General features: G+C 36.4%; 1 protein-coding gene across 3 annotated transcripts in view; it reads right to left on the bottom strand.

Moving 5' to 3' along the window:
* The window catches only part of RB1CC1 (RB1 inducible coiled-coil 1), a 94154-nt gene that overhangs the window by 24696 nt on the left and 44813 nt on the right, over positions 1-24645 (bottom strand). For 2 of the 3 annotated variants that reach the window (XM_034650172.1, XM_034650173.1), the window contains exons 9-17: positions 19539-19723; positions 19184-19370; positions 19018-19099; positions 18713-18774; positions 17475-17578; positions 16907-17033; positions 14919-16819; positions 2608-2773; positions 70-178 (exon numbers count right to left, since the gene is read on the bottom strand). In XM_034650172.1, coding sequence (XP_034506063.1) covers positions 70-178; positions 2608-2773; positions 14919-16819; positions 16907-17033; positions 17475-17578; positions 18713-18774; positions 19018-19099; positions 19184-19370; positions 19539-19723 — 2923 coding nt within the window. The remainder of the gene's footprint in view (positions 1-69; positions 179-2607; positions 2774-14918; positions 16820-16906; positions 17034-17474; positions 17579-18712; positions 18775-19017; positions 19100-19183; positions 19371-19538; positions 19724-24645) is intronic. The other variant, XM_034650174.1, reaches the window with a different exon arrangement.

A 24645-nucleotide genomic window follows, 5' to 3' on the forward strand; every position in this document is an offset into this window, starting at 1 on the left:
ATAAAACATTTCATGTGATTTTATTAATTTTAAAAAGGAGTTAAAAATATATTATGAAACATTACTAACCTTTATCTCGCTCTTGCTGTTGCATTGTACTTTTCAACTTATCGCTAAGATCATTGATTATGTTTTCTTTTCTCATTTTCTCTCTTGTTAAAACAGTGTTAAAATTGGTCTGGAATGAGAGAATGACAACTACTTAAATTACCTGCATGTACACAGCACATAGGGCTAAAGAAACTAGCAAATATTTTTGCATGGTGCATTTGTATGTGGAGAAGATAAAATGCAATTCATAAATGATGTTCATTTTTTTTTTTAAAGATTTTATTTATTTATTTGACAGAGATAGAGACAGCGAGAGAGGGAACACAAGCAGGGGGAGTGGGAGAGGAAGAAGCAGGCTCATAGCGGAGGAGCCTGATGTGGGGCTCGATCCCATAACGCCGGGATCACGCCCTGAGCCGAAGGCAGACACTTAACCGCTGTGCCACCCAGGCGCCCCAATGATGTTCATTTTTTAATAAGAATGCTCTACTGTGGAAAATACAATGTAACTCTGTTGTCCTAAGGTTCCATATTAAGATATGCTCCAATTTTAATACCTTGAAAATGAATTCTATTTTCTCATTATTGTCAAAGGAAAAGCACCACCAGATGATTTTAAAATTGGGGAGAGAGGAAGGAAGAAAAGAAAAGAAAAGAAAAGGAAAGAAAAGAAAAAAGAAAAAGAAGGAAAGAAAGAAAGAAAACAGTAAGTGCTGTTACACACTTTACTTTTTCTTTAATAATCTTCCTGCTTCTGGTATCTTCATTTTGTCTTTGGCTAAGTCTTGATTACCACAGTAATATCTTATAGAGATGACTTTATCCCATTTTCTTCTCTTTTCTGGACATTTGCAATAGCCACTGCACACCTGGTTAATACTAACTGGACTTGTTACCTTTAGTTTTTTATAAAACCTTTCCTACTGTGAAGCTCATGTATCAAAGTGCCCACACAGATCACATTAAGCCTATATGGCTATTCTAACTGCAATTTCTTTTATGAAGAGTACTGAATTGTTAACAGTTTCATTTATAAGATCTCCATTAAGATCTTCTTTAAACTTAAAAGCAATAGATGAATGGTAAATAATCTAAACGGACTCTTCCCATCTGCCCAGCATTTCCAATTCCAAAATTAATAATCTATGATCCTTCAATGTATAATGCCAATAATGCTAAAAACTGGGAGACTTAATAAGAATATGGCATTTTTAGATCAAAATTAAAGATTGAGTTAAATATCATTTCTAGCCAGAAAGCATACATAAAGATGTCTCAAAAGGAACATTTATGATGTCTTTTGTTAAGCCATTTCTCTATATTTTATGTATCTATATAAAATTAATATTTATAATAGTGTGTTTCAGTCAGTTAATTCATCCCAAATATTTACAATAGCATATTTCACCTAATTAATTCGTCCCCTACTTATTTTTGGAAATGAAAGCTCATAAAAGAGCTCACAGAGAAAGCGAGTGAAAGATACATTTTATACAGAATAAATTATACAAAGGAATGTACAACCTCAGATTTTTTAAAAACAGGGACATCATTAATGATCTCTTCATTGGTAATTCTTATTTAAACTGGTTGCTACTTCACCTCCCTGAACACTTCATTTCACTGGCTTCTATAAAGCCACACTTTTCCTTTTTCTGGTTACTCTTTCTTATTCCCCTTTTCAAGCTCTTCTTTATTTCCCCAGGCCTTAAAACTTAAAATATAAAGGTCCTACAGGTTTAGAACTATATTACTATACTTTTCTTGAATTCTACTAAGACATTAATGTAATCACACCATTACAGGAAAAGGAAAATACCACCTATATTAAACAAATGTGTATATCAACTATAACACGTACCTGTTTCAGAAAAGCATTATTTGGGGTAAAAAAAGCAGGTCACCATTCTCCCTGGCCTGAGCTGTCTCAGCAGACATCCATCGTCCCCAAAGTTGCCCATGTCTGACAGTGCTCCACTCTTTCTCCCCACCCCAGCAGGCAATGCTGATTAAGTATAAATCTAATTGTTGCACTCCTTTATTTTCTCTCCAACTGCTGTCATCCAGGTACGTGAGGTGAAGCACAAGCTCCTGAATAAGGCAACCTAGTCCTTAGTGGTCTGTGCCTGTGCTTCCCTCACAAGCTTTACCCTCTCAACATTCTTCGATATTATTAATAAGGTTAATCAACAAAATTCAACAGTAGTCCATAAGTATGTACCAGTAGCCTGTCACATGGATAAAAATTATAGAAAGTACAAGAAATATTTGTAATGATCAGCATGTAATTCAAAATAATAAAATTTGAGAGCTTAGGGGGAAAAATTCAAATATCATGTGTGAAGTAGTAGAAGGACTTGCATTTTACAAAAAACTAATCTGAACAGAAAATGCTTTTACCATGAAGATATTTAATAAATATTATCAGGGTCAATGCAGGAAACTCGTATCTAAGATGTATGATGCCCTCAGTTACACAAAACATTTTTATTTGTTAATTTATGTTTATCTTCTTTAGACCTGAAATAAATGAAACTAGGGTGGGGGAGAATATACCTGTTGTTCAGCAATCAGAGATGTTCGAACATTTTGCATTTCTTCATTCTTTCTTTTCTCTTGCTCTTCAAGTTGTTCTAGAAACTTTGCTTTTTCTTCTTGAAGCTTTTCTTGAAGTTCAGCAACTAGGCTTGAAGAATCTTCTCTGGCAGATTCAATGGCAAGACTTGAAAATTACATATAGTATTAAAATTTTTTTGAAAATATCATATAATCATAAATATACCAAATATCACAATTAGGTGACATCAGAAAGGCTGTGTATCTTCCTTAAACCTAACAGTAATTAATTGTTGTTAGAGATATTTCTATGTAACCCTCCACCCTTTTTATCTACCAAGGGAAGGGAAGCAAGTAAAAGGGAAAAGTTTAACAGAGATTATATACTGACACCAACACGGTGAATGACTATAATGATTATATTTGATAAATGCAGGATAACTTGCTTCTACCAGCATTGGGAATGTTTTCAATATAAAAAATCAATATGCCTCTCAAGAGCTCAGCTTCAACATCAGTTCTGGTGATCTCAGAACTGTAATGTACACGACAGAGAGAGAAAAAAGGAAACACATAGGTGAGGATCACATACATTGGAAAGTCCTTAATTTTTAAATAGATTTTGGTTCATTTTGTTAACTAATGAACAAATAACACGAAACTAAAAGGGAAGTTAAATGTTCACACAGCAAATCTACATATTCATAATTCATATTCACTTCCCTCAAAACTAGCTACCCTCTAAGGGGTTGCTGACAAAGTACCAAAGAGGACAAGGCAAGGAGAAAAACCACAAACTCAAGTTAGTAAGTATTATAATTTCTGATACAGAAGTTAATTTTATCTGCTTTCAACCTAATAATCTTTTTACATCAAAGAAGTTTGCCCATGAAGTAGATAATTAATCCCACCAAAGGAGTTACGAATATGTTAAACCACAGGAAAGAGGCTGCCATGTTAGCAAATATTCCCAAACTATTTTAGTGACTAAGTCAATTGATTGTTTTAAATGTACACTTACACAATTTTAAATTACATTTTAATGTTTTTGGAATCAGGAGGCAGACTGAAGATTTTTAAAATGTATTTGAGAGAGAGAGAGAGAGAAGCAGGGGGGAGGGACAGAGGGAGAAGGACAAGCAGACTCTGCGCTGAGGACAGAGCCCAATGCCGGGCTGCTGAAACCAGGAGTGCAATGCTCAACCAGACACTCAACCCACTCAGCCATGGTGCCCCATGGCATCAAGAGGCATTTTCTAATCAATGTGGATACTGAACTTGTTTGCTTATATTTATTCCCAATGTAATTTCATAATCTATAAAATTATCATACTATTAATATTACAGCAACTGATAATACAAAGAATTGTTGTGATTCTTTTACTCATTCTTCCAAATTTACTGATAAAATCTAGTAATTCATATCAATTTGCTGCCCATTTTCTTCTAAGGGATGGTTTTATTTTTTTTTTTTTAAAGATTTTATTTATTTATTTGACAGAGAGAGACAGCCAGCGAGAGAGGGAACACAAGCAGGGGAGTGGGAGAGGAAGAAGCAGGCTCCTAGCAGAGAAGCCCTGATGTAGGGCGTGATCCCAGCGCTCTGGATCACGCCCTGAGCCGAAGGCAGATGCTTAACGACTGGCCACCCAGGCGCCCCTAAGGGATGGTTTTAAATGGCCAAACATGAAATATGCAGTTAGAGACATACTACCTCTATCAAAGTCTGAGACTTCCTAGTTTACAGAAAGGTTTCAACTGTGGAAACACCTAAATCCTAATGCAGTAGAAAGGATAAGGTAAAATATTTGTTTTCAAAGTTTTTCCTTTAGGGCTAGAGGAGAAATAATGGCTACCGAAAGTAAAAATCATAGAATAGATGGAAACCTGACAAGCTACTAAATCAAAGTGTTACTCAGGAACTAGAATATAAATATGGACTCAACATACTAACAACGAAGTGTTAAGGATTAAAATTGGTATAGGCAGAGTTTATGCATTAGGTTTTCTTTATTTTTTATTTTTTTAATATTTTTTTAAAGATTTTTTAATTTCTTTATTCGACAGAGATAGAGACAGCCAGCGAGAGAGGGAACACAAGCAGGGGGAGTGGGAGAGGAAGAAGCAGGCTCACAGAGGAAGAGCCTGATGTGGGGCTCGATCCCATAACGCTGGGATCACGCCCTGAGCTAAAGGCAGATGCTTAACCGCTATGCCACCCAGGTGCCCCCATTAGGTTTTCTTTAATACTGTTTGGCTAATGTCTACCTTTAGCAAGTAAGAGAGATATTTTGAAGAATTATCCCTATAATTAACAGGACAAGTGAACTGTTACGGGAAAAAACAAAAAGCCAGGTTTCAGGCAGGTAAGCAAGGTGACCATAGTGAGGAATGAAGTTAGAGAAGCAGTGGGCGAAGTCAGATCATGAACAGAAAACATTTTGGATTTTATTAGCAGTACAATGTAAAGTCATTAAAGAATTTTGTCTAGAGAGAATGACAGACTATAAAATTTAGGTTTGTAAAGGACTGTTGTGAGGATGTTGGTGAGAATAATGGAGCACAGTAACAAAGTAAGGAGGATAGGTTTCAGCATGAGAAAGGATGCTAAGAATCCTGTAAAAGTGTGGTCTAATTGTGTGTGTGTGTATGTGTAAAGACGGGTAGTATTTATAATTTCTAGGTGTCTTGTAACTTTGGGTTGCTTGGTGCACCTTGGGGAAATGTTATCTTTACTTCAAGGGTCAGTGGCTGTGCTAGGATGAGGCAGGTAGGGGAAAAGATATTCTAGGCACATAAGAATGTATCTTTGATTGTATCTTTGTAAATCCACAATCATTCCAAATACCCAGAATGAGCACATTAAATGATTAGGTATATGCTGACTCATAAGGTAAAAGTCTTTTGGTAGCAAAACCAAATAAAGGAGAGCTTAAGACACAAAGAACAATCAGTAATCATACTGTGTTGGGCACAGGGATTTCTTGTGGTTATATATGCTATGTCACATTGTTTGAGGCTCCCATTAGAAAAGGCCCCAGGGAACTGTTAGCCACATCATTCTGTTGTATTTTACACTACTCTATGATCTCAAATGGCTCTGTCATCAAGGGGAATTAACCCTAGCAATGGAACAGTAATGGGTAAAGTTAAGTTTTGTTTTTTATAGCACCATGGCCTCACTTTCTTTGGGGAGTAAAGAGATACCTTGTGTGCTGGGTGGGAGGGAAGGCATGCATGAAGAAAAGGTTACAGTATCTCATAATTAAGAATATTATTTGACCTAGCAATGCTGGCATAGAAACCCAAGAAATTTATCAATACAGGTTTGCTCCCCTTAATCCTGTCTTATGTTAATACCCTAAAAAGGCCTGGAAATTAGAACTGAAGGAAGCAAATACATTTGTTATCAGGTGGAAACTTCCATACCCTTATAAAGAACCTGATGTAAATTTTATCTGGTTAATAGGTTACTCCACTGTTAATAAATTAGTGTATGCTAGCAGAAAAGATTCTATTATACCCAACATTTCTAGGAACTAGAAAATCTGCATTGAATACAAATTAGACCATCATGATGCCTGAACTATCTCCTATCATTAATTATATTAGATTTAGGCCTAGTAAACAAATACTGTTTTTTGTGGGTTTTTAAAAACGTTTTTGAGATTAAAATTATAAAACTGAAATGCTCCTCCTGTACTCACCCAGATCTACATCGACTACTCCATGGAGGCACAGCTATGAATAGTGTAGTAGGTAGATTTGCAAACAACACACACTCACACACACACTCTCACACACACACACACACAAACACACTGGACTCATTTTCTTTGTACTCAGGTGTATGAGAAAGCCCTCTCCCCATTAAAAATAATGTATACTACTGATTTAATTTTTCCTAGTTATATAGGAAAAAATGTATCTTACTTTAATTTTGCATTTCCTTAATTCCAGGTGGACTGAAAAGCTATTCACATATTGGTTATTTGTATTTCTTCATTGATCTGATTGTCCATTTTTCTAATGAATACCCTGCCTTTTCCTAACTGACTTGTGGGAGTTCTTTAACATTATGGATACAATTAATATTCTTATTTACATCTTGCTGGTGCTTCTCCTGTGCAGTTGGGTCTCTCCATGCTGCTTCTGGCATATGCACAACCAACCAAGTGGTGGTAAGCAGGGAGGTGTGCTGGACCATGTCTTCACCTCAGCATCATTTCTTCTAAAAGATTTCCTCATTCTTTTTCAAGTATTTCTTCTGCATGACAGAGAAGCCTAGAACTACATTGCCCAGAACGCCCTTCCCAATAAGTTCTTAGTTGAACTTTGCCAATGAAAGATACCCACACAAGATCTGGAACGCTAAGAGAAAGAGAGATTTTGTCACTTTGTAGAAGTGGCTACGACCAGCTATGTGGGCTGTTAAGTTCGTGAGGGGTTTCCAAGTGAACTACCTGCACTGGTGTCACAGTATACAATTGGGCGTCTCCAAGAAACTGTGGCAATTTTCCGATTAGCCACCCACTTCTGGTGCTTCAGACAGCTTTGAACCTCCAGATTTCCAGGTCTGGCAGCAACTCCTTTACAATGTCCCTTAGGTTTCCCCAAACTCACAGAAGTTCTAATCCTAATATTAAATCCTTTAATCCTGGAGTATTTAAAAGAGATTTTTTTTTTAATTTTTTTTTAAAGATTTTATTTATTTATTTGACAGAGACAGAGACAGCCAGCGAGAGAGGGAACAAGCAGGGGGAGTGGGAGAGGAAGAAGCAGGCTCACAGCAGAGGAGCCTGATGTGGGGGCTCGATCCCATAACGCCGGGATCACGCCCTGAGCCGAAGGCAGACGCTTAACCGCTGTGCCACCCAAGCGCCCCGAGATTCTGTTTTCTATAATCAATCCTGACAGATACAAATATGATCCTTGGGGGAAAAGCATAAAGACAGGAATCTGGAATTGATTCTCTGATCTGCTTTGATGTGAAGGCAGTAATGACTTCACTGTCAGTGCAACATGGAGCTCTGAAGATTAGATCATTCCATGGCAGAACGGCTGATACCTATAGCTGTGTGCATCAGGTGACTAAAGGTGGCAAGGTTTTAGAAATGCCACAGCTGTCCCTGCCTAAGCATTCCTTGACAGCAGCAGCAGCCACTACTCCCTCATCTGAAAAGATTAGTGTCACCTTGGCTGTGGTTCCCATCTCAACAAACTGATCCTTCTCCCTGGCTCCCCTATTTAATTACTCCCAACCCAGCTCTACTTTCAAATCCCCAGATCCCAGGGGAGTTGAAAATCTAACCAAGGAGGAATTGCAACGGCAAAATTTTCTATTTATTCTGGTAGCAATACAGGAAGTATATATGGGGACAGATCCATTTGGAGTTAGGAAAGGAAAGGCAAACATAATGGTAACTTGGGCCAATATTATCTGTATGGATACAATAATCAGAGACTCTAGATTCAATGTTCACAGTTTGCTAGATTTACTGCCTGAAACCTGGATCTAATGGCCAACATTAAAAGAAAATAAGATGCAAAGATGAGATTCTAGACCACACACAGGAAAACAATGGCCTACAGGCCAGATCCAGCCTTTACCTGTTTGTGTTGAAAGTTTTAATGCAACACAGCCACACCCAATCATTTATATTGTCTCATTTCTCTCTTGCTAGTTGAGTAGCATGGATAGAAACCATATCACCGACAAAGCCTAAAATATTTACAATGTGGCCCTTCACACACAGTTTGCCAACCAGTCTCTGTTATCAGATTCTCAAAGAGTGATCCACAGAACCTTGGGGGTAAGACTAGAAACACTTTCAAGGGATCAATAAGACCAAAACTATTTTCATAATAATACTAAGATATTTGCCTCTTACACCTTGTTGACATTTGCACAGATGCTAAAATTGCTGACACCTTAACATAAATTAAAGATGACAGTGCCAAACCATACTTTCAGTCATTGTTTCTTTACATCAAGGTACTCAAAGTGTAAAAGAAAAAGGCAGGTTTATTTTGGAATACCCATGATGTAGTAAGAATTGCTATTTTTACCACTAAGTATGCACCTTTTCAGTATTCAGTGTGATGAAATGAGTACATATAAAGTACTTTGTCTCACAGAAAAGTACTTGTATAATTGCTTTGCTGTGTGCTGAATTTGCTACTTTTTTCATGCTCTATTTCTTTCTTTCCTTTTTTTCTCCCTCCCTCCCTCTCTTTCCTTCCTCCTCCCTCCCGCCTTTCCCTTTTTCTTTCTTTCTTTTCCTTTTCTCTCTCCTTCCCTCCCTTTCTTCCTTTCTTTTCTTTCTTTCTTTTCTTCTTTTCTTTTCTTTTTCCTTCAGATTTTATTTATTTGACAGAGAGCCAGCGAGAGGGGGGACACAAGTAGGGGGAGTGCGAGAGGAAGAAGCAGGCTCCCAGGCAGGAGCCCAATGTGGCGCTTGATCCCATGAATCCGGCGCTTGATCCCATGAATCCGGGACCATGCCCTGAGCCAAAGGCAGCCGCTTAACGACTGAACCACCCAGGTGCCCTATGCTCTCGCATTTCTATTTGAAAAATGACAATCCTTGGTTATTTGGATTTGGGTTTTTAACAGACACTTTCTCAAAAATGACCAATGTGAGCTTGTTACTTCAATGAACAAGTGACAGAATTTGTTACCAATGGTAAAAAGTGACTCTCTAAAAATAAATTAAAATTTTAGAAAACCTGAGGCACCCGGCCGACTTAGTCAGTAGAGCATGTAGATTCTTGATCTCAAGGTCATGAGTTCGAGCCCCACACTGGGCACAGAAATTACTTAAAAACAAAACCCAAAAAACCAAACAGGGAAAAAAAAAAATAGAAAACCTGTAACTGCTACTGTGTTTGGGAGTTTTCCAGTACTTAAGATCTTTCTCATAAAATTGGTAGGTATACTAACACATCTGATTTTTCTGTCAATAAAATATGTCAGGACTTACCAGATCTGCGTAACTCAATGAACTAGTGTTTTTCAAATGGCCAATTTGTTGTGCTACAGAATTATGCAAGAGTAAAACAGCCACTCAAAGTGCAAGACAGTTCAACAGATATTAGCATAAACAGCATGAAAAAAATCCATTTGGCAGTTTCATATTCCATACTGAAACTAATGTTTAAGAAATTATCATTTGTTGGATTTTGATTTAGTATCAAAAGTATCCGAAAAAGTTATTGAAATATTCCTTTTTTCTAATTACGTGTAAGTGAAAGGCTGAATTTTTATCATACATTAATCAAAAGATATTGCAATAGACTTGATGCAGAAGCAAATATGAGAATCCATTAAGCCAAACATTAAAGAGATCTGCAAATATATAAAACAAATGGCACTATTCTCGCTTATTTTCATTTTAGAAAATAGTTTTTTAAAGAACACATTTACTGATCCTTGGTCTTTGAGGAATGCATCCAAAGAATGATGGTGATAGGCACAGTGGAAGAGATTTATTATTTATATCCTGGGAGGACCCAAAGAATATGCCCTTCACCAAGGCTTTAAGAAATTCAACTTCGAAAAGCTCTGTAGGACAGGGATAGCAGAGGGAGATGAAATCACTGAAATTCAGTGAATTAAATGGGAATGACAGGATTCTGGAGTGGTAGAGGCCAATTAGTGGCACTTAACCAGAGACATGATCTGGTACTATTACAGGCAGCAGATCCAGAGCAGCGATCAGAAGGTATAACCCAGAAAAATCTTTGGCACTGGCTAACCACAGGGCCATAACAGAATGGGATGATAAAGGATTATTAAAATTTTTTTTTAAAACTGTTTTTTAAAACCTCAATATCTAGTGCTCAAGAGAGCTAATTTAAATAAAAAGAGTCACCACCCCTCACCTAATCCCAAGCTCTGAGTCAGTCACCAACTACGGTGTCAAAAGTTTTATAAAGTTGTCTTCTTTATAGTCTTTAGCATAGGGAACTGTGCCCACTGCTCAGGCTGAGTATGTATTCTGGAAAAGTAATTAACCAACTTTTGGGGGACAAATGAATACTGGCTCTGAGGGGGCTCTAAGGCTACTGTGGTCCACCAGGAGATTACTGATAGCCACGTGATAAATGGAGTTTGGGTCCAGTGGGTCCTTTACCATAGACAAGTAATACAATACGCCCCTACCTATAGAATCTCTAGTGGAATACACATAGAAGCAACTGTGGGAGACTCCTTATTGGTTCCTTACTCATGGAATGAGGAACTATTATGGTAAAAAAAAAACAAGTAAAATCTCTACAACAGTTTCTCATTTCACATGATGTAAGGGCAATTTCTATAACGTTCTTATTCAACTTAAGTATATGTCCTGTAGGAAACATACAAAAATAAGCAATGGATTCTCATTAATTTAATCAGGTAGTGACTCCAAGAAAACTGTTACTTCACATATGACCTCTTTTCTGGAGTAAATCAACAAGGCCACTACTGCCTGACGTGGAGCTAGTGACTTAGCGATTTCTTCCCTCTTCATAGCTATAAGTATATACTAGAGGCTGACAAACATTTTGTAAAGGGAAGAAGATCTTGTAAACGTGTTAGTTAGTGTGATATCTGTCATACCTACTCAACTCTTCCAAAAGCAACCACAGGCGACAGGTAAAGGAAAGGGCATCTGTGTATTCCAACAGAGATGTGTTTACAAAAACAAGTAGTAAGCTGGATTCCCACAGGCCAGTCTATCAACCCCTAGTACAGACCACAAGCAACAGTTAGATTCTACCTACAGCAACAGCAACACATTTCCAACGTCTTATTTCTGGATTATACCAGTTCTCTAGTTCTCTGTTAAAATCTAGTTGGCAGGGATACTGCTCTTCTTGCTATTCCTCAAGATATCAATACCAATCTGAGAGAGGGGGGAAAAGGGAAAAAAAAAAGGTATCATATGAATCTAATACATTTAGGGCATTTATGCTCGTTAGGCCGAGTAAACAGGAAGTAGCAACCACCTCAGCTATCCGGGCAAGACACATGAGTGCCAGAGGATGAGCAATAAAAACCATGGAAATTCAGGAGTTTGTCAGCACAGTGAAATTTCTAAGTATCCAGGGGTCCAGTCATATGAGAAATCCCCTCTAAAGTGAAGGGACAAGCTGCCTGTAGGTGAGCATCTCTGACTTTTGGAGGCAATATACATAGTACACTTGGGAATGCTGCTCTCATTTATGAAATAACTCCCTGTTCTATGTAAGGCCCAGAGCAACATGCAAATAGCTCTGCCCCTTGAGCCATACTTCCCAGAAGATGCTTGAAGTGTCTGTAGCAGAAATGAATACTGTATAGAATTTTTGACAAGTCCTACAGGAGAATCATAGTTAAAACCCTTGGAATTTTGAAGTGCATAACTATTTTCCTGTTGTAAAGCAGTTATGGCTTGCTACTGGGTCTGTAGAGATTGAAAGACTGACCACAGTCTCCCAAGCTACCGTGAGTTCTGAGCTGCCCATCATAAAGTGAATGTTGTCTAAGCCATCAAACCATAAAGTTGGGTATACACAGCAATATTCCATCACAAGCTAGATGTGGCATACATTGAGACCCAACAAAATATGGCACAAGTATGGTACAAACAGATCAAGAGATTCAGGTTCCCAAGGTGCTTTCTCCTCCTACATTGCCTCCTTTCTTTCCATCACGACTCTGATATTGAGTATGAGTGAAAAAAACTGTCAGGCCTGGTTTCATCATGATTCTGCAAAATATACCGACACTACTCAAAAGTACAGTTGAGGTATTAGAGCCCCACCGAGGAGTGGCTCTAAAGAACAATAGTGAAGGGAAATCTTCCTAGTGGCAATTTGTCAAGCAGTGTACTTGGAATTACTAGGAGGAGAAATGGTCAGGGGCAAGGCCTGAGCTGAAATCAAGAGTCAGACACTTAACTGACTGAGCCACTCAGGCACCCTGTCATTTTGAATGGCTAGGGTAAAGAATGCAGTACATGCCCTAACCAGATACTACTATGTGAAACTAATTCTCCCAGTTAGAATATGTAGGTTGGAGAACCAAGGATAAAAATTGAAATAACACGTTAACTAGAATTTAAATAAAAATTTGAAAAAAGAAAAAAAAAACTGGAATAATTTCAATGAGCCAACAGCAAAAATTCTACTTCTCTTCTCTACAACTTTGGACTGTGCCAGTTTAGTTCCCCCGAAAAGAATTCCTTTACCAGGAGATACAACCAGGGTCCCACTCAGCTGGAAGCTTAAGCTACCACAAAGATACCCAGGGCTCATCTCAGCACTGAATCAACACACAAGGAAGCTGCAGTATGTATTTATATAACTTAGCTATCAATGAGAAACAGTTGTTCCTACACAGTAAGTCAGAGGAATATGCCCCGAAGTCAGAAGCTTTTCTAGGGTGTCTCTTGCACTGCCATGTCCATTGATAAACAGTCAAGTGAGAAACTACAGCAAATGTATTACAGGAGGAATCATTATTGGCAGTCTCTTCAGGTCAAGTAAAATCAGCTGAGGTAATGTCTAAGGTAAAAAATAGAAGAAAGCTGTAAATACCTACTAGGGCTATGAGACTAGTTACAGAAATAAAGACTACCACAATTAAGCCTATACATATGGATGAATTTATCTTTATCCCCTTCTCTCAGTATCTTAGTATGTAATAAGTGTTGTGACAATTGTAATTAACCCTATATTTCAGTATTTAACCTAAGGAATATCAAAGAGATATTGTGTCTGTGCAGAAAGATAAATGAACAGAGTTCAAGGACAGCTATAATGACATTAGTTTGAGGCTCACCTTTGGAAGAGGGAGAGGCTAACTGAGGAGATATGAGAGACATAAGCTGAATCATGTCCGACAGAAACGACATTTTAAGTGTCTTTATTTTGAAGTTCAATATGGGTAAAAGAGACTTGAGAGACCCCTGAGTCGGAAATGGGGGAGGGTATATACAGTGCTGGACTGTCATCATCCAGCCACTGCTCTCATCCCTCTTCTAGAATCTCATCTGCACTGTACTACAGAGATGCTTTATTTTCCAGAATCCCCTTCTAACTGCAAGTTTGCCAATAAAAAGAATATGCACAAGATCAGGAAAGCAGAAAAGCAGTCCAGGCTTACTCCCTAAAGCTAGGTGCACCCAGATGAAATTTCACAGGAGCTTCCTGTCAAGTAACTGAGAACTTGCAGACCGAGCCACATTACTGGGGCTTTGAACAGATTCTTGATTGCTACAGCAGCTTTGCAGTGAGCCATGAATAATTCTCAGCTTTCGTGGGTACTTCAGCATCTGTTTTCCTGATATTTCACTCAGAGTTTTCCTGGTTTTCAGAAATCATTCCCTTGACCTTAGCTCCCCCCAGCTTTGTAAACATTTGTGCAGGCCCTAATTCCTGTATTAAACCCTCCAATCCTCCCAGAATACATAAAGAGTTCATGTCTTCAAAACCGAGTGGGAGGTTTAACTGAATACTATACAAATATTACACAGCAGAGAGTCTATCACAAGAGATTATAAAAGTGAGAAAGCAAGAAACAGGTTAAAGTATAAGGTGTACAAACCTATAAATAATTCACTCAGAAGAATTAATGACAAAACAAATTGATAATGTTCTAGAAGTTGTTCATTAGGCCATTAAACCCCTTACTGAAGTTTAAAGAGCAGAAACGCTGATCAAAAGGTAATAACATCAGACAGTCACAATATTTAAAATGCAAAAAAAAAAAAAAAAAGAAAAAAAGAAAAAAAAAACCCACCACTGTATAAAACCCGGAATTTAAAAACATTATCTTTTGAGCCACTGAGGGAATAACTAAAATTGTAATATCAAGGAAATAACAGTGATGAAACATTTAGCCCCAATTTAGATTTTACTCTTTAAAGTAAGCACTGCTCAGATGAAACTGTTATCTTTCATATACATGCAATTTTTTAAAAGAATGGTAAAAAGTAATTTCAACAGAAGAAATTAGGTAAAAACTTCAAATAGACCAAAAGAAGGAAATTAATGAATTAAAAAAGGAAGAAAACCTGAAAGACATTTGAAATTTTCAAAAAATCATTTCTCTGGAAACCTAAGAAACTCATCCATTTTTAAAGCCACTAATGAGCTTATGTAGTCTGTTATTTTTTAAATGTTTGAAAGAAACACTGACTATAAAGTAAAATATTTTACTTCATAAAAATACCAATTACTATATTGGCCTAAGTAAATCAATGTACTGTGATTATATACACAATTAAAATTTGAATCACCAGTATTTTAATTTTATAATTACAGACTTTTAAAGTAATTCTTACCTTTTTGCTATTTGATTCTCAAGATGTTTAACTTTTTCTAGTAACTCTTTCTCAACAGTTTCTCTCTCCAATTTAAACTCTTTTAGGGCAGTCTGAATAGCTTCTTCTTTTTCAAAATTAAGCTTCTGAATTAACTGTTCTCTGTCTTGTTCCTGGCTCATGACAAGTTCCTCTTTGTCTTTCTCAAGTTTCTGGATAATAGCTTCATACTTCTCTTCCTGTTGGGTGAGTTTTTCATCTTTTTGTTTTTCAAGAGCACTCAATTCTGCATCCAATTTACTCTGCAGTTCAGCTATTTCTCCTTTCAGGTTTTTTTCTATTTCAAATGCTTGGTGATGCAATGACGTTACTTTGTTTAATTCAGCTTTAAGAATATCAGATTCTTCTTCATGTCTACTAATTAACTCCGAAATGCACTGATCTTTTTCAATTGTCATTAAAGTTCTTAGTTCTGCCAAGCCCACCTGATAGTTTTCATTATTATCCTGAATCTTTTGCTTTAGTTTACTTATCTCTGTTCTCAAATTTTCTGTCTCTTGTTCAAGGAGAGATTTTAAGGTCTCCTTCTGCTGGGCTCTGCTTTCTTCCAGCAAAATTTTTATTTCATCAGTTTCTGCTTCCTTCAACGCAAGTTCAACCTCTAACTTACATCTCATGTCTGACAAATCTGAAACCTTGAGTTTTAATTCCTCTAGCTGTTGTTCTTTCTCCTGGATAACTGTGGCGTGAGACTCTTGTATCTGATCGATTCGCTGTTGATTTTCCTTTTTTAATTTCTCCAAAGACACTCTGTGGTCTGTCATAACTTTCTCAAACTCCTGTGTGTGCCTGACATGCAGAGCATCCTCTAACTCCTTTAGATGACTTTGCTCTAAGCACTGAAGTTCTGTCCGCAACAACTGCATCTTCTCATCATTTTCAACATGGAGCTTCTTTAAGTCTTCTAACACTATCTCTCGTGATTGTTTCAGTTCATTAATTTCACAATTTTGAGTGTGCATTATATTTTCCATCTCTAACAATTTCTGATCCTTTTCATTTTGCAAGCAGATGACAGCTTCTTTTTCATGCTTAACCAAAGCAAATTCATTATCTTTATTTTGTAAAACCTCCTCAAGGCACACCAAGTCTCCTTTCAGCTTTTTAATTTTGTTTTCATTTTCCTCACTTTCCTTTACTAATGCATCAAGTTTGCCTTCATATTCACTTTTTAAAGACTGCAGTTCTTTTTGATGTTTTTCATTTAGTGTTATTTCCAGACAACATTTTACTTTTTCAATAATATTTCTTATTTCTAATGCTGTACATTTTAAAGAATTTGAGAAGTCACACTGTTCTTTCTGTACAAATGTTCTGAAGTGACAAAGGTCCTCCTTGATGGTCTGTATACTGAAATGTGAGTCTTGGGCAACAACTCGACATTTTTCCAATTGGACATTTAGAGAAGTATGATCTCCTAAATCCTCTTTACCACAGACATTTGTATCCTGCATCCGTCTACTGTCTATTGCGTTGATAACAGATGAATAGAGTGATTCCACCATCATTTCCGGACTCTGTGGATCACTTATAGGATTAGGAGATGACAAATTTTCTTCTATTACAAACTCATTTACAGCAGACATAAAATCTGATTCAGGACTTTCTGCTAATGAATCCAAGTCTAATGAAACTTGGTGAATAGTCTGTTCTATGTTTGGATGGGGGATAGTTTCAAAATCAAATGTATGTGCATCGATGCTATCTGGAGATAATTCTTCTAAGGGACATACTGCAGGAAATAAGGGATCCTGAACAGTGAGTGGAGGAGGAGTTCTCGGTGAGGTAGTAGTTGCAATTCCTGTTGCACTTTCTATCCTTGGTGAGGAAGCCGACTGTGGGGATGTCTGACTCATGGATGCCTGGAAAAGAGAGGGATAGGCTTACAGAGCTGCAGCAACAACCATTTTACACTAATGAAACAAACCATCTAAAAGAACCAAATTTGCCTTTTGTTCACTCAGTAGATCTGTAATGGTCTGTGACATTTCATCCAAACTTTGTGCTGCTTTTACCAAATTATGTAGAGCAAGTACATGCTGGTGTAGAGGTTCAAAATCACAAAGTAAGGGGACCCTGAAACAGAATGCAACCAAATTAGATTTGTGATTTACACAATGAAAAGATGGATACCTACAATGAAATATTTCAATCTATGTCAAAAAAACCTACAGTACATTATCATCCCCTTTCAGTCAACACCAGAAATAGCTTAAGAGGCCTAAGACATAATCATTAAAGTGATGAATTAAAAATTTCCTACGGTATACAAAAAAATCAGAGTAATCACTAGAAAAAAATTAATTACATGTAAGGCACTAATTTCCTTTATCTTTATTTTCTGATCATTTGCACATTCCCTAGAAATTTCCTAAAGCAGCATAGGAAAGTCAGTCTATCATAAAATATTTCTATATTCTGGCATCTCCTGAGATTATTGGTGCTACTTTCCACAGCTCCAAAATAATGAAACATTTTACGATGGTAACTAAAGTAAAAAATACTAATGATATTTACCTGAGGAGTGGCTGAACTTCTGAAGGACAAAATGACTGAAGAAACTGTAAATCTTTTAATGAAATATCTGGAAGTTCACAGTCAAACTTTCGAGGCTTCTGTGTCTGTACCAAAAACAAACAAACCCAAAAAACATACAGGACAAATTTATAAATCCTTTTTTACTATAATTAATTTCAATATGACAAAGAAGCAAAAATGCTACAAGTAATTTACTGACATGTAAGAAACAGAATAAAATAAAAATGACCAACATGGCATACTATTTTTCTGAGTTGTAAATGACTGGGAACCACAGCTGTTGGTGATCAACTGATGTGACTTGTTCCTCTCTTTCTCATCAGCTTTTTAAAAATGGAGTAGTATCCTGTCAACATTAAAGGAACCCATTTTTCACCAGCACATAGGCTATTCTCAAATTTTTCTTTAACTTATAACATGACCATGAAAATCTCTCTAGTCTTAGCCCTTTGTCTATTCCTATCAGTTATTAGGATGCCTTGTTGTTTTAATATGGTAAAAAGTTTTTTTCCTATGTAACAGGTCCTTCCCTGCCTTTCACTTGATCTTTCCATTATTTTAAAAAATACAAACTCTAAGTCAATTTCGGCTTCTTAAAAAAAAAATTACCTTGTAATTCCTACCATTTCTCTGTAATATTGCCAAGAAACAGAACTTTTAAAGTAACTCCAATTGTTTAATCATTACCGAAGCAGATTTAGAGATGTCAAGATGCTCTTCATTAAACAGGGGTCCTAGATAAATGAGTGTGGGAAACCCTATTACATTGCTCATTCTTAGATGTTAAAAAATACATACATTTATGGCCTAAGAAATCCTGCAATACAGAAACATGTTTAATAGCTAAGCAGCGCATCTGAAGAGAAAACAAACAAAAAACCTACAAAAGGAAAAGAAAGGACAGGGAGGTGGAGAGAAAGGAGGAGGGTAAAGATAAAGAGAATGAGAGAAGGGTGAAGGACAAAGACAAAATAAGAAAATCTACTCCTACCAATCAACAGTTTAACAGAGTAATATGGCTTATCCTCCTGTGTTATGAAAACTCTTGATCAAAAACTATGAATATACTTAAATATAAGTTTCATGACAACTGGCTTTTAAAACCAAAAATATTTTTATGTTAATAAAAAAAATTCTATATGCTTCTGAAAATAAGGTTCTGAAGTAAGGTTTGAACACATACAAAATTTACTCATGGTTAGACAATTAATACATACACAAAAGGATGAGGGCCAGGAGTCCAATCCCCTAAATAGACGATTTCTTAAAAAGGACTTCCCTGTGTAAAGAAATTAACAATATGGTTATTTTATAACTTTATATTTCAGGGGGAAAAAATCTCTGGTTTTTGAAAAACAAATTAACAATTCTTCATGTTTAAATTTTAACAATGAATTCAACTCTACAGACCTTAAAAGGAATGTTTCTCCAGATTTCAATGGTAAATATAACATACATGCCATTTAAGAACACATTCATATCTACAAACAGCTTTTTTCATTAAAAATAAAAGAACACTTACTAAATAACTTCCCAAAGGATTCCCTTTTTGACTTTTCAGCTTCATATAATCGCTTTCCATCTTTGACTAAAGCACCAGCCCACTAAGAGGAGGAAAGCTTACATTAATACCACACACCAATTCATTAAGGCTTATCCACAATGAAAAGAGAATTCAACTTGCATACCTCCCTGTAGTGTTTTATGAACATTTTTCTCCTTACAACCTCAACAACAGCTAAGCAGTACATCTGAGGAACTGTACTAAGAGCTTCAACAATTTTGACTCTTTCTAACAGTTCTATTACAAGGCGGAGCAAAGCTTGCAATTTCTCTCCATCTTGATCAGCATGAAGCATTACAAAGCAACACCACCTACAGAATAAAATTGAGACACACAAACTATAAAAATAATCTAATCCCAAATTAATCAACCAAACAAGTATTTCAGTATAATGATAAGAGAAAATGACTCCATTACTTGGCAGTAATTTAAAAAATCACTTCTAAACATCCAAAATTAGATGTAAGAGAATCACTTACTTCAGTCTGACATGTAGGTTATTTGCTAGTTCTTGTTTGGCAGTGGTACACTTCTGTTTAATATCCAACAGTTTTCTATGATTTTGTAACATAATCATCAACTGATTTGCATGACTCAGGCACAGATCAGGTAATACAGATGCATCCTTCAAGTTTTCAGCTCTCATCTGATTAGCTAAAAATCCCTTTGAGAGAAAATATTTTAAAAGACATTAACTTTGTTTCATGTAAGACATCAACATTCATTTAAGAGGAAAATCTTTGTTAAACATGAACTGTTCTTCGTGAAATAAAATGAATGGTCCCCAGTAATCCTGGTTTAAAAACACACTTATTTTTCAGGGTTTCAATGAAGATTTTAAAATCTACTACCCTGAATGTAGATATGCTCATGTTGGGGGGGGGAAAAGAAACCAACTGGGAAGATAGAGTAATTTATCCAAGAACACACTTAATAGTCAAATTAGAACTAGAACCTATGTGTCTAGACTCCTACTACACCACGGGTCAGTCAGAGCATGTGACATCAAATAAAATACGGTCATTGATTTTAAGCCATGAAATAACTGACTTAATCTAACCAAAGATATTCAATACTATTTTGTACCCTTCCCCAAATGAATAACAATCAACTGACTGCACAGAAGTCATTCCTTTCTCCAGTATTTCTGGACTATATTTTGTTCCACTATATACATGTATCAGTGCTCAGATTAGAATAACTTAAATGTGTAATTTTACAATACATTTTATTATTTGGTAGGAAAAATAACTATTATATTTTTTCTTAGCTATCCTAACTCATTTATTTTCATAGGTGAATTCTGAATCATTCCGCTAAGCAGGGACTGTGTTCAGGCTAAAAATTAATTTAGACAGATCTGCCATATTTAAAATAAGGTGGCTGTGTGTAGAAAATATTAAAAAAAAGAACAGCGAACACTTAAAAAAAAGGTCCAAAGACATTTTGATGAGGTTATTACTAAGTATTTTTATTGTATTTATAGGTTCTTTCTCCTACTTTGCTTACTAAACAGTTATTGTGCTATAGAAGTTTTATAATTTGCATGTCCATCTGACTGCCATACTTGCTACTGTAAATAATTATCTTTCTAGGAACTTAACAATATGGCCAGCAATAGCATGTCTTCTAACTTTTTGGTAGTTCTCTCTCTCCTTTCTGTTTCATGTCTTCTTAAATTCCAAGAAAATATTTAAATTTAAATGGCATGTATTAAAGTCAAAATCATTTAATATCTGAAAATAAGATAATTTCAATAGGAATTTTCTATCTTTTTTTTTTTTTTAAAGATTTTATTCATTTATTTGACAGAGATAGAGACAGCAAGCGTGAGAGGGAACACAAGCAGGGGGAGTGGGAGAGGAAGAAGCAGGCTCATAGCAGAGGAGCCTGATGTGGGGCTCGAACCCACAACGCGGGATCACGCCCTGAGCTGAAGGCAGACGCCCAACCGCTGTGCCACCCAGGCGCCCCAGGAATTTTATATCTTACTTCCTTTTCAATGTGCTATATGCTCTACTGTGGCTATATTTTTTCTGAATTTAAAAACAACTTACTGCTTTTAAATTGTGTTAAAATATTAATAGATTTCCCACTACTTTTTACTGAATCCAAGAAAAACACATAATCAATTGCCCAAACTAAATTCCAAACCATTAATAAGGAATTTCCTGACACCAAAAGCACATACATCCAAATGTTGCCAAAAGAAAAAAATGTAAATCTGCTTTCAATAAAATAAATTCTATATTTGTTAAACCACCCTTAGTATAATATTTAGCCTAAGTAGACAAATCCCTAAGAAGTACAAGCTTCTTAAAATAAGTCATAGGAATGAAAAGTACAGCATAGGGAATATAGTCAACAATACTGTAATAATGGTTAATGGTGACAGATGGTGATTACATTTATGGTTGAGTAATAAGTAATGTATAAAATTGTCCAGTCACTATGCTGTAGACCTAAAACTAATGTAACACTGTATGTCAACTATGTTTCAATAAAAAAAGTTTAAAAGTAGAAAAATCCCCGATGTCATTTAGTATTAATATTTTTTATGTGTAAGGATAACTACCTGATGTATAAAAGAAAATTACATAACTGACTGAGTGAAGATGGAAGGCAGAACTTAAACTATACCACATCCTAATTCTGAATTTCACTAGGTTATCTAATAAGAATTAAATAATCATGACAACACTCAAAAGAAATCTAACTACTTGTTACTTAGTACTTACAACTCCCCTCAAGATGTATTCTGTGAACTTTTGGTTTAGGAAGCAGATTCCCTGTTATTTTCTTATTTTGTTGATGATCTTTAAAGATAAAAAGATTACTAGAGAAATAATACACACTGAATACATTTTCAGGGCTCCAGGGTTACCAGTTCTTCACAGGTCTGGTTAAGTTTCTCTGTCAGATAAGGTAGGATAGGGTCTATAAACCTCCTCAGAAGTGTTGTGGTTTAAAAAAAAATGACTCTCTTAAAGCTGCCTGAACTGGTCTTTATCATATATTTAGGCAATAAATCTCCTTCCATTGTCTTTTCCCGTCTTCTTTTTTTTTTTTTGAGAGAGAGAGTGCGAGAGAGCAAGTGGGGGGGGGGAGGAGCAGAGAGATGGAAGGAGAGAGAGAATCTTTTTTTTTTTTTTAAGATTTTATTTATTTATTTGACAGAGAGAGAGACAGCCAGTTTGAGAGGGAACACAAGCAAGGGGAGTTGGAGAGGAAGAAGCAGGCTCGGAGAGGAAGAAGCAGGCTCCCAGCAGAGGAGCCTGATGTGGTGCTCGATCCCACAACGCCAGGATCACGCCCTGAGCCAAAGGCAGATGCTTAATGACTGAGCCACCCATGCGTCCCGAGAGAGAGAATCTTAAGCAGGGTCCACACTCAGTGCAGAGCCTGATGTAGGGGCTCGATCTCACAACCCTGAGATCATCACCTGAGCAAAAATCAAGAGTCGTACACTCAACTGAGGTACCCAGGTGCCCCTTTTCCCTTTTATGAGTGGTTAGAAGATTTAATTGCTATGTAGCTAGAATGAACTACACAAAATTGTGTTTATATAAAATCTAAAATCAACTCCTCAAATAGATTAATCTGAATTTATCTACTTTCACTGACCACATTCTGAAGGAAATACTGATAAAAAAAGAAAATATCTGCAATGGAAAAAAAATATTAGCTGTAACAAAACTAACAGATGAGACACATGCAAATAATGAAATGTGAAAGATTTCAGACCACATTAAAGAGAAGTCAAACATTTCACAAACTCAAGGCTACACTAATTCAAATTCTTGATATATATATATATGCTTTTCTTTTTAAGGGGTGGGGAGAGGGGGAGAGAGAGAATCTTAAGCAGGCTTCATGCCCAGCTTGGAGCCCAAAGTGGGGCTCAATTTCATGATCCTGAGATCATGACCTGAGCCAAAATCAAGACTCGGACCATAACCGACTGAGCCAGTCAGATCCCCCTCATTCTGTTAAGTACAGACTGTGTACTTACCACAGGTCAGAAACCTGTAAGGCACTGTGAAATAGGGCAGTGAGGAAGAGAGACTAGAATCCTGCTTTCTTGGAGCTTATGTTCTTTTCTTTGTTTCTTTCTTAATTTCTATACCCAACGTGGGGCTCAAACTCATGACCACACGATCAAGAGTCACGTGCTTTTAGGACTAAGCCAGTCAGGCACCCTGGAGCTTATATTCTTAAAGAAGAAATCTCATTTAAAAAAAAAACAACCCACATAATCACTTAAATATGATTATGACATAGGCTAAATACAACATGCTAAGAGGAAATAAATCTGATTTGATAAAGATGAAAATCAGAGAAAACTTGCCTGTGGAAGTCATGTCTCAGTTAAAACCCTTGCCTCTATACATCCCTTGGCAGCCAAACACCTAAAAATACAGGAGTGAAAAGTTGCTCCAACAGCCACATATCACCTAACTTAAACAAGTTATCCCTCGTCTCTCATGAGCGGATTTAGAATTATCTTATTATAGCCAACTTCTCTCAAAGCCATTCACTCAGGCAAGCCCAGGTGACATCTATGGATCTTAGTGCCTTGATGTGCATCTATTTTTGTTCTGAATATGTAACACACTTATATTAAAACGTATGTAGAAACATCAAAAAAATATTCACTGAAGAATAATTAAATGAGAATTGCCTCTCAATGTCAAAAAGGACTATACTACTTCACGTATCAATATCAAAGAAAAACATATATTTTTTAAAGATTTTATTTTATTTGAGAGAGCGAGAGAGAACGAGCTGGGGGGAGGGGCAGAGGGAGAGGGAGAAGCAGACTCCCTGCTGAGGGGCTCAATCCCAGGACCCTGAGATCATGATCCGAGCTGAAGGCAGACCTTAACCGACTGAGCCACCCCAGTGGCTCATGTTAAAAAACATATTTTTTAAAAGTAACAGTATTATATTTTAAATATTAAATTCTATAAGCTACTATAGCTTAAAACATTAGCAAAAGATGGGAATAACTTAGGGGGAAAGAAGATGGTTAGACAGGGTACTTCTATGATCACAGGATGCCAAAAATTAGTTTTGAAATTTTCACAGGAACATGTCTACTAAATTTTTAACCCCGGAAGGGTCAGCCCTGGAAAGCCAACAAAAATACAGAAGCAAACAAAAAAGAATCAAGAAATGCTTCTTCTATTTTTTAAAGAAAATAAAAAAGTACTATTAGCTCCTTCATCAAGGAACTACACTGCCAGAAAAATGACTTATCCTTGCATTACACAACTCCATTTGCTGAATCCAATGCAGATGAGAACATCAGCATCACATTTTTTTTAATGCAACCAAATATAAACCATTCATCATAGCTGTCTGACTGTAGAAGAAATAAATACCAACCCCCCTCCCATACCCACACGCTCCCTCTAAGAGATTTGAGAGCAAATGAAGAGAGAAAATAGATTATCTAGATAAGAAAATTGGAAGTCCCAGTTTATTCAATCAGAGAAAGAGTTATAAAGAAATCTGGAGATTTTAAAGGAATGATGAGTTCATAAAATTAAAAACAAAAAAATTACTAATACATCTGATTACATC

The sequence above is a fragment of the Ailuropoda melanoleuca genome, unplaced genomic scaffold (genome assembly GCF_002007445.2).
Source record: "Ailuropoda melanoleuca isolate Jingjing unplaced genomic scaffold, ASM200744v2 unplaced-scaffold11384, whole genome shotgun sequence".
Classification (NCBI taxonomy): domain Eukaryota; kingdom Metazoa; phylum Chordata; class Mammalia; order Carnivora; family Ursidae; genus Ailuropoda; species Ailuropoda melanoleuca.